Source organism: Alligator sinensis, unplaced genomic scaffold (genome assembly GCF_000455745.1).
Source record: "Alligator sinensis unplaced genomic scaffold, ASM45574v1 scaffold444_1, whole genome shotgun sequence".
NCBI lineage: Eukaryota > Metazoa > Chordata > Crocodylia > Alligatoridae > Alligator > Alligator sinensis.
Window position 1 is genome coordinate 2,812,521 of NW_005841886.1, and position 11,100 is coordinate 2,823,620.

The 11,100-nt window shown below is 50.7% G+C and overlaps 1 protein-coding gene across 1 annotated transcript; it reads left to right on the forward strand.

The window, feature by feature from the left end:
* Positions 1-8,313, forward strand: RNF113A (ring finger protein 113A; the record flags this gene model as incomplete). The annotated part of the gene is made up of 10 exons (XM_025196858.1): positions 1-55; positions 515-591; positions 1,928-2,032; positions 3,793-3,900; positions 4,515-4,624; positions 4,894-5,000; positions 5,571-5,660; positions 6,216-6,309; positions 7,389-7,495; positions 8,171-8,313. Coding segments are annotated over 10 exons (927 nt in total), but the record flags the coding sequence as incomplete, so codon positions are not given.
* Between the last annotated feature and the right edge of the window lie 2,787 nt (positions 8,314-11,100).

An 11,100-nucleotide genomic window follows, 5' to 3' on the forward strand; every position in this document is an offset into this window, starting at 1 on the left:
GGGCCGGCAGCCGGCAGGGGGCGGCGCAAGCGGCCGGGCAGCGACCAGGAGGCGGGTGAGGGGCCGCGGTCGGAACCACTCCGCCAGGGGCGGGCCGTACTACTGCCAGCGCCGGGCTCTGGCTGCGGGCCCACCCCGGGAGGAGGGCGTTCGGACTGTCCCACTGCAGGCGGGGGGAGGAGGGGCTCCTAAGCTGTGCCATTATCATGGGCGGTGCGGACCATACCATCACCAGCGAGCGGTGGCGCGTTCTGGGCTGTGCCACTGCCACTGGGGAGGGGATTTTGGGCTATACCATACTCTCCGGGGCCGTCCTCGCTTGAAGGCAGGTGGTTCTGGGACATCCCATTCTCACTGCGGGGGGGGGAGGGTCTGGACTGAGCCACTGAGCGCAGGGGTGGGGACCCCTGCAGGGCTGGGAGTGGTGGCGCCTGGCCATGATGCCCCCCAAGCCTGGGACAGCAGGGCAGCCCGCTCTGGCTGGCTTGACACCTGATGGCCGCTTTGCCCACAGGGAGCAGCAGCGACGAGGGCAGCGCAGTGGTGCGCAAGGAGCGGCGCCGGGATGCCCCCAACCCCATGGTCCAGAAGGTAATGGCTGCCTGCGCCGTGGTGCAGGCGCGGGGCATCTTGCCAGCTGGCCCAGCCCCACCCAGGACTGTGAAAAGCCCCAGGGAAGAGCTCGGCACCACGGCACTTGGGGGCTTCTTCCTCGTGCACAGGCGGTAGCTGACATCAACCGGCTCGCCCTGGCCATCGCCACGGCTGTCTTCAGCCGCTGCTCCCTGCCCTCGCGTGGCTTGTCTTGCAGTCCTCAGACATCTAAGGGAGCAGAGGCCTCAGCGGGGGGGGGTGCAGCTGTGTGGGTGGGGAGCCACACACAGTAGCCACAGGCCTTGGGTGTCTCACATGACCCCAAATGTCCCGGTCCGGCGCGGGGCAGATGCCACAGCTGCACTCGTGACAGAACTCAGTTCACATGTGCGGGTGACGTTAGCCCCTGGATCGCTGCACTGGCTGTGGTGGGAAGTAAACAGAGGGACGCACAAGGCTTTGGCTTGGCAAGCACACCCCTTGGATCTGAAGCAAACCTGTCATTTGTTCCTGTGATGGAACAAGCGGGATGGGCCGGGGTTGAGGGTTCGGGCACTGTGACTGCATTGCCCCTTGCTCGCTGGTCTACGAACTACCTCCTACCACCAGTAGCTGACGGTGGCGTACGGCCGAGGAAGGGCACTGGGGGCTGCACAAAGGTTTTCCTCCTTTTTTTCCATGTTTCGGCCTTTCTTGTTCAGAACCTCCCTGGGCATCGTTAGGAGCCTGGGTCATTTTTCAGGCAGTGTTGGTCTACTGCAGCTTTACATCTCATGTCTCTGTGTCCTCAAGGAGGCCACCCTTCTAGCAGCTCGTCTTAGATGTAAGGGTGTCCTTATATTGGGCCAAACAGTGACACCATTAGACATGTCATACTGCTCTGTGCCCACTTCCCTGTCCCCAAACCAGGTGCATTGTAGCCTGAACTGCTGTATTTGCAGTATCTGCGTACTCCACGAGTTGTGAGCCTAAGTTCTAGATACTATTGTGCAAAGGTCTTTCACTTAAGAGAGAGGGCCCATGTATGCATGTGGTGTGGAGGTGTGATCCTGGTATCTGTAACCAGAATGCTCCCCTTTCCCACTGTTGTACTACTTGCTGCCTTTCCACAGTTTAGTGATAGTTTAGTGATTTGTGCAGAGCCTGATCCTGATGAGACCTGAGTGCCCAAAGTTTCATTAATTTGCCTCCCTGGGCTATAGTTCTGTCTGTAGCCAGCATGGAGTCAGCTCATTAGGGATGGCCTCCCCCGTGGGAGGAGGGCCTCTTGTGTCTGGGTGTTGTGTTCCACTTCCCAATATTAGATTTTCAGTGTCTTTCTCTCCCCCTGCAGACCCAGAGAAGCGTAAAGGAGAAGACCTCATATGGGTCGAACAGCAGCAGCGATGAGGAGGCATCGCAAGGTGTCGGAGTCGCTTACAAATCAACACGATCAGCGGTGAGGAGAGTACAGTGCTTACGTTTGAAGGGGACATGGCTGTAGAGCCCAAAGGAGCTAGCTGGTCACCTTGTCTGCCCTCTGGCAGAGTATAAAACTGGGCATCCTCAGGAGAGCTACTGGAGACACTCTTGCCCTGAATGGGAATTTTGGTTGCTTTATCCTGGTCCCATGCCCTGGTTTTATGGCTCTGTTGAGCGCTTCTCTTGTGTGTTTGCCTCTTCGAGGGCTTTCCCAGCCTTGCAGGGCCAGAGTGTCTGATTGCCTTTAATGGAGTCATCCTTGCGATGGTCCTGTGAGGCAGGGCAGGATTTACACAAGGGAAGCTGAGGCCCTTCCAGGATGAGTGACTTGCCCAGGGTCACACAGGAGGTTGGCAATGAACCAGGAGCTTGGAGCCAGGTGACCTGAGTCGGAAGCTAGTGCCTTGCCCCTCCAGGCAACTCTTCCTTTTTGAGCCCTTCACAAGGGGGAATGGTAATTTTATTCCTGCTCTACTAATGGGGAAACTGAGGCACAGAGAGACAAAGTAACTGTCCGAGGATTGTGTAACCAGTTGGTGGAAGAATAGGAAACAGAACCTAGGCATCCTCCAGTGGCCTAATCACGCAACTGAAAACAGAGGGTGGTGGAGAAGTTACAAGTCCTTACATTAGACACAACTCTTCTCAAATGCCTAATGAAATGTATAACTTCCTGTGATGTTGGAAATCCAAGCAGCTGTATCTTGTTTCACTGCCTGGCCTTGAGTGTACCACATGACACAAAGATAGATCAATTCGATCTGGGTTAAATAACACCAGGAGGTGATTGTAAGGGCCTCTTCAGTGTCCTTATTGTTTCTGTGTTGAGGCTGGCTTCAGAATATGGTGGTAGGATGGGCTGTGGACAGGAGGAAAGGCCTATGGGGCTCAAACTGCACAGATCCCCTCCCCTGTGCCTCTGTTTCCTCATCTGAAAACAGGGACGATGCTGCCTCTCCCCAGAGGGCATGAGACTTTGTTAGTTCATGTCTTTCTAGTTCATTGTAACTTGTATCACAATAGCCTGATATTGTAATTATCCCCCACTGCAGCTGGCAGGCTGGGGGCCGTTGCAGTGCGTCACTCACACTTGGGAACAGCGGGGGAGGTGCAGGAGGAGAATGTGGATATTGGGCTCTGGAGAGTTTTCAGCAGATAAATATAGAGCTGGGTCTATTTTGAATGAAGGCTGGGTGGTGCTTGTGTGGGTGTCCTTATACTGAATCCCTGTAACCATGGGGCTGTTTGTAACAGACTGACAAAGCCAGAGTTTACATTATATAAGGAAAGAAGCTAAACAAAATGGGTGTATTAATGAAATCAAGTGCAAGAACCCTGCCACCAGGGTAGAAACCCAGACACAACTAACTACCTGTGTGCCTTGGTACAAAGAGGTCTGTCCCTAGTGTCTATTCCCAACTCTGCCTGAGGTCTGAGGCAGAATAGCCCAAATACTTCCCCACCTTAGGATAACATTCATTACTGATCACAAGGCTCTGGAAAGGTGTCAGAGACAAGACCTAAAATGATTCGTAGACCCAAGGTGACAGCCATCAGGGTCACCTACTGAGGGATGGTGCAAAAAGCATCCCAATGTCACCGGTGGAGAGTGAACTAGATAGTGCCCATGTCTTTATCCCTGACTTCAGTTTCCTACCTTTATCCTTCCCTCCTTGTCTATAGGGCCTGAGTCCTTGTGCAGTCCTTCTGAACTGTGACGTGTCTTTTGCTTTTCAGAAACCTGTCGGCCCAGAAGACATGGGTGCCACAGCAGTATATGAACTAGACACTGAAAAGGAGAAAGATGCCCAGGCCATCTTTGAGCGCAGCCAGAAAATCCAGGAGGTTAGTCGACCATGTCCAGGGCAGGAGGGGGCCTGTCCATCTCTGTTTGGTAATACCCTGTTCCTGGGGCCTGTGTCACTGCTGTAGGGTATGAGTGTTAGGGAAGCTTGGTGAGAGAGAATGGGCTTCAGACTCCTGTGGACCTGAGTGCTTCAGAGTGAAAAGCAGACTGGCCACAAAAGCTTGGTAGGTTACACTGTGTCTATGGTTGAGAGAGGCATAAGGCTGGAAGTGCTGTAGAGTGGGATGGATATGCCTTGGTGGAACTGACGTGTATAAGGCAGAGGCAGCAGGCATCTTTGTTGAGCAGGTGTGGGAAAGGAGGTCAAGACTGAGATGTGTTGGCAGAGCTGTGTTGTGTGGCTAGCCCTCCTCCATTTCCTATGAGCACCAAAGGTCCCCACAAAACCTGGAATGTCAGGGTGGGGGAAGCCTGTTGTTCTCTGACTTAGGCCAAGTACAGATCTGTTTCCTAGGTTCTAGTGAGCACCAGTTGGCTTCCCTGGCCTTGTCCAGTGCTCTGGCTGCAAGGAGAAGCTGGGGAAGCAGATCTGGGTGGGAGTCCTCTTTCCCAGCTGACCCTCTGCCTGTTTTCTTGCTCTCCCAATCTCTAGGAGCTACGAGGGAAGGAGGACGATAAAATTTACCGAGGGATTAATAACTATCAGAAGTATGTGAAGCCCAAGGACACGTCTATGGGAAATGCCTCCTCAGGGATGGTCAGGTGGGTGCCAGCTGACCCTCTTGCTGATTTTACATGACTCAGCACCTCTGCAGTCACAGCAGTGCTTGGAGAAATCCATGTCCCTGATGCCCATGTTGTATCCACCCTGGGGACAGAGGTCCTCAGTCCCAGAGCTGCCAGTGTTGCCCCTCTCACCAGCACCACCCTTGTTTTGCAGTAAATTTGGCTTCCCAGCTGGATTCTACCTAGTCAGCATCTCTGACAGGTCATGGCTCCCTTCACCTTCTAAGCACTCTTCAACCTTTCAGGAAAGGGCCGATCCGTGCACCAGAGCACCTGAGGGCCACAGTGAGATGGGACTACCAGCCTGACATCTGTAAAGACTACAAGGAGACTGGCTTCTGTGGCTTTGGAGGTGAGGGGCTCATCCCTTGTCCCAGCCCTGCTGCCATGTCCTGAGATCCTGACAGTCACCTGGCCACAAGCTGCTCACATCTGTCCTACATTGACTGTCCTTCCACTGGGTAGTCCCTGCACACACCAAACCTGGGGTGAATTCTTCCAAGGGCAGAATCCTTAGAAGACCTTGATCAGGAACATGGAGGGGGTGTCACTGAGCAGCTCCAACTGTTGGCTCTGTAACTGTTCCCCTCTGTGGCAGGGGAAGATGCGAGTGTGAGAGGTCGAGCAGAACACATCATCTGCTTTGGTGGTGTTCAGCCAGCCTGTGGCTTTGTTCCACCACAAGGCTGGTGAGATCCACCTGTTGGGTGTGATGCTCATGTACACTCCAGATCAGAAGGTGGTGGGTGGCAGAGCTCAGCGGGCAGGCTCCAGCTGCTGTGCCTCTGTGCCCACTGTTGAAGTGGGGGATTGCACACAAATATAGTGTCTCTTCCCAGCAGTCCAGGCATCTATTTTTGTAATCCATTTGAAAAAGGAAGTGACTGGAGAGGGCATTAACCCTTTGTCTACTGTTCTGCAGATAGCTGCAAGTTCCTGCATGACCGCTCAGACTACAAACATGGCTGGCAGATCGAACGGGAGCTAGATGAAGGGCGCTATGGAGTCAATGGTATGGTACAGCTCTCCCTCCTTGCTGATAACTCTTTCTCCCCCTAAATTTTGTTGGTACCATGTTAACAAGGTCTCATGTGGAATTCCCCTCCCCACTTCCGCATCCCTCCTGCTGCCATGTGGCTCAGAGCATGTCCATAGCTGTGGCTGGAGCCCACGAACCTTGTGGTGCTTGTGATCCCTTGTGCAGCAGAAGAGTCCAGGATTCTGCATGCAGCTGCTGGGCTTGGAGCCAAACCATTCAGCAGCAGTGAGGCTGGGGAAAGCTGGCAGAATAGGATGGAGGCCTCACTGTTTATAGCAGTGAGTGGGAAGAACCTGCTTTGGTGAGATGAGCAGCAAGCATGTTGGCATGAGAACTAATTATATCTCATTCCCACACAAGCTGCTGACATCAGAGACACCCAGATGCCAGAGCTCTATTGTTTACTGCATAGAACTGATCCCACCTGCTACATAGCCCATGTGCTCAGTATTTCATGGTGCAGGCATAGGCTAGCTTTAGGGCTCAGTTGCTGTTGCCTCCATCCGGTTAATAGTTTCTCTTGTGCAGATGAAGAGAACTACGAGGTGAGCAGTGATGATGATGACATGCCCTTCAAGTGTTTCATCTGCAGAGGCTCCTTCAAGAACCCTGTGATAACCAAGTGAGTGGACCTCTGTCTGCTCCTGGGGCGAACACCAAAGGCTCTAGCTTTTGGGTTACTGTCACTAGCTGTCATGGCAAATGTAGCCAGCATCCACTCGAACCAGGCACACCTGTGTGGCCTGCCCTAGTTTTCAATGCCTACCAGACCCTGCGCTGGTGTTTCTCTTGGAGTAATGGTGGGGAACGGGGTGAATGTAATGGCAGGAAGTCAGATTGGGTGTTCCTGACCTGGCCTCAGATTCTAGTCTGAATGTGCCCACACTGTGGAGTACTCCCCTGTGAGCCCTACAAGCACCTATCCTAGAAAAGCCAGGCTAAGGGCACTTCCTGAAATGTAGCAGCAAGGAGTGCCTCATCTCAGCAAGACTTCCAGGAGCACCATGGATGTGCCCAAAAGCACCCTCCCTCCCAGGATACCAGACCCATTGTGGTAACTGCAGTTACCATGCTCTGGCAGCTTCCCCCTGCTTTGTGATTTTTCTTATTAAGCAACCATCTCCCTGTTTTGTAAATGGGGAACCTGAGGCATGGATTACTGAAGAGATTTGCTCAAGGACAAAGAGGGGAGGTGGTGGCAGAGCTGAGAGGATCCAAGAGCCCTGGCTCCCAGCCCCTTGCCCAACCATCAACCCCAGAATTGCGGACCAAGAGAGCTCTGTGCCTATGCTGGCAGCTTGTCAGGATTTGGTCAGGCCTCGCTAGCAGGTGTTTCATGGCATTCTAAAACCTCAACCAGTTTAGGAATGGCCTAACTGACAGCTAGGACACCTGGGTTCAGTTCCCAGCGTTGTCATATTTCCCCACTTCCCAGCTACTGGGTAGGAGGCTGTGACTGTTCCTCTGCTGGGTCTGTACAAGAGCTGCACTCAGGCCAGCATTGTTGGGGGAGTTTGTGCTTTTACAGGTACAGAGAGTGCTTGCAGCTGAGCTCACATTGAAGTCTACAGCTCCCACAGGAGTAAGCGGGGTCACACCCTCCCTCTCTCCATGTACCTTGTGGGGATGGAGACTCTGGGCCTAATTCCTGTTGCAATTCCACGAGGGACATTCACTCCAGCTCCTCTTCCTTCCCTGCAGGTGCAGGCACTACTTCTGTGAGGGCTGCGCCCTGCAGCACTACCAGAAATCCAAACGCTGCTATGTGTGTGACAAGCAAACCAATGGCGTCTTTAATCCAGCTAAAGGTACCACTGCCTCCACTCTTACCCTACTTGCAGTGTTACTGCAGAGTCTGGAGGTGTTGATCACTTTTCTCCACTGCTTGAGCCAGCTTAGCCTGGCACCATCCCACTGTCTTAAGCCAAACAGTTCCACAAATACAGATGTCCTGGCATTTAAAGCTCTTGGCTGGATGTAGAACAGCCTTTTACACCAATCTCCATGGGCTCCCTGCTCCACCCAAGAAGTTGGAAAAGCCTGTCTCCATGTAAGCACTGAGAACTGCCCACCCTGCCCCAGCATGCAGCTGAGCAAAACCAGATAGGACCCCAGGCTGGAGGGCCTGGATCATTATTTGCTGAAGGTCACTAGCTGGGATGAGCTAGCTGAGTAGTACAGCCCAAGGCAGCTGCTGGGTTGGACCTGGAGCATTTACAGGTTCGGTGGGCCTGGGCATTCAAATGGTAAATTGGTATAGCAAACACATTTCCCTCTGTCTGTTGGGGCTCCCACCCTCAGGCTCCTGGTACAGTGCCCACCTCTTGCCCTCCCCAGTGAGCACCTAATGAACCTGTCACTGCAGCAGTCTGCCTGGGTCAGTTTCTTGCAGGCATCAACCCCATGTCCTGCTACTGGCTCCTTGCACAGTGATGCTAACCAGGGACCACTCTGCCTCGCCCTGACTCTTGCTGTCTTTTCAGAGCTCATAGCAAAGCTGGAAAAGCACAAGGACAAGGAGTCAGATCACTCGGAGCCTGGTGATGAGCCGGAATAGCACAACCCTCAGTTCCCTCCCCTACCCCCCAAGTTTTTGTAACTCTCAAATAAAGGTTTGTAGAAAAAGCCCCATTCATCTTGGCTTTTGCCTTGAGGAGACTTTAAGCCACATTAGCAACCAGCCAGAGGTCACCAGGAAACCATTCGCTGATCTGCCACATTAACTTCTTTAGCTACCAGGTCCCCAAGAGAAGCTGGACTCTTCTGTCAGCAGCCCATAAAGGTTTGAGCCTGAACAGGTCAGTCAGGGACTTTGTGCACGTGGCTGTCTAGACTCAAGCACTTCTAAAGCAACAGTCAGCTATCCAACTGCAGTGGGGACTCTAGAGTGCCCTTGATACTGCTGGTGTAAATAAGTCTTCCTTTTCAGGAGGGAAGGGTGGGCAAGAGTTGTAACATTATCCTCACTCACTCCATATGACACTTCCGGAACAAGGTAACCATTTCACTTCCACAGTCCTGAGCTAGGTGCTCACTTTCTATACCTCCTTTTGATAAAACTTATTCTTAAACCTTCCATACTGCTAGGAATGCGTGTTGAGAGAAGGATATAGTTTCAGCCTTTCCCATCAGTCCAATTTAGTTAGCTTTAGTAATTGTAGGAGCTATGTCCTGTGCTATTTTCACATCCTTCTGGTTGGACAGAAAAGCAGCACCCACAGTGACTTACTGCTGACTGAATAACTTAAGTCTTTATATAGTATTTTTCCAGTCCTAGTTTTTAAATGTTAAAACTATGTGCTTTAAATAGTGAATGAGAAGCAAAAGTGACAGAAAAATTATCTTCAGGTAGACACGCATGCTACAGGTCCAAACAGGAGAAGCTTCAGAGCAAATGTGTTTTTTTGGAAATAAGAGCTGAGCTATCCCAATGCGTTTTATTTTAACTCTGAAAGTGATTTCATCACGAAGCAGGCTAATTTTCCAGACACAAAAGGTTATTTTTGGCATCTACTAAGTAAGCAGTTTATATTTCTTCTTGCTATTTTCATCCCCCTAGATGCCATTTTTTTAAATACAAGTTCTAGAACTGTCTTCTCCTCTACAAACCTGTCAGCTTCAAGCTAGTCTCTTTGCCAGAAGGTCCAATAATGGAAAGTTCTGGGATTGGTCACTAACCTGCAGTTAAAACAGGCTATTCCCACTATATGAAGAAACAGCCCCTTTATTCTACGCAGCCCCAAACAAGCCTTGCTTGCTGCTTCTTTTATATTTTGACCCTTGCAGATGTCATTGGTTAAACTAGGCCAGTTCACAGGATTACAGCCCTATAATGACCCAAAGCACGCATTTTCAGTGTGGTGCTCTTTGCTGTCTAACAACACACAACAGATACCTTCAAAGGAACACTACAAATTTGAGAAGACCCACCTGCCTGGCTCCAGCTGGGCCAGGAAGTTTTTCCTCCTGGCCACACAGGATACTAAGCTATTAGTTTCAAACCCAGGAATGAATGAGTTGATCAAAAATCAGAACTTCAAAGGGACTCCTACCTGGAGAGGTAAAGCTGGAGGCACCATAGCTCTCCTCAGCCAAAAATAGGTAAAGACAGGAGCTTCCCCCAAATATGCTGAAAGTTTTACCCCTTTCCCTGTTTGCTATGTGCCTTTAGCTGACAAGAAAAAGGCTATGTTTTGAAGCAGCTTTTTTGGATTGCCGATCACAGGCCCAAGACAGTGCATGAACTTGCTAACTGGTTAGGCCTGTCCTTTTAAGATGGTTGCAAAATGAGGACCAATCACCCATTGCCCCAGTCCAAGAATGGTTGAAGTAGAGGCTTCCTACCTTGAGAGGGGTGAAAGCATACACTTGGGAGGGACAAACCGGGGGCATCTAAAATGCAGTAACATTTGGGTCATGGGCAAACCTTTACATTCTGCACCTTACAAGTGGATTTATTTCCAATCCTAAACAGTGCTGTGGGGTTAATGGCATTTTTCAGTTACCAAGTTCATTGTCCAGTAGCCAAAAAGTATAAGGATAAGAAATGTGAAGCATTTTCCCTAGCTGGAGACTAGGACAGTTTAACTAGACCAGTGATTCTCAACATTTTAGGCTCAAGGCACCCCTCACAAAATGCCAATGCTTAGATTTCACTTATTTTTTGACTACAGAAAAATAACAGAACTACTTTTTCTGTTGCAAACTACTCAGAAAGCCCACAACAGGTTATAATGGGTTTGACAAGGAATCCCTAGTTGAAAGCTCTGGATTTATCTTGTGAAGTATGTTTGCACACCTAACGGCATGGCACCCTTGAAAGGATCTCAAGGTATCCTAGGATGCTAGAATTCTGGTTGAAAATGACTGAACTAGATAGACCAATGTTGTGTATAATGCCAACATCTACCCACTACCACCCACTGCATTCGTTGCTATACCAGATAAACACATTTGATGAATTAAAGCCAGCAAGGGCATGTCATCCTGTAGTCCAGCCACCTGGATTAATACAGGAGGGCAAGAACTCTCTCCACCACTTGCAGATGTAAAAAAAAAAAAAAAAAAAAATTTAAAGTAGGAACTTCAGAAATACTTATTTTATTCGTTTTGGCAACAAAACTAGAGTTACAAATTTTGGGGGGGTTCAAGTACAGCTTATAAACACAAAAAGAACCTGTTGCCAGCACCACTGCTCCTATCAACCTTGCATACAGGACTCGATTCTCAGTGCTTTATTAGAGAGGAGAAAGGTCTTCAAGGTCTGGGGCATCCTCAGAAAGGTTGAACTAGAGGCCTTGCTCGCAGTTCAGAAAATGTGAATACCTCAGTGAAGGGGAGAGCTGCCACAGCAGAAGCCTGTCACTAGCAGGGTACAGACCTCTGCAGCAAGGGGAGCTAAATGAGCGGGTCA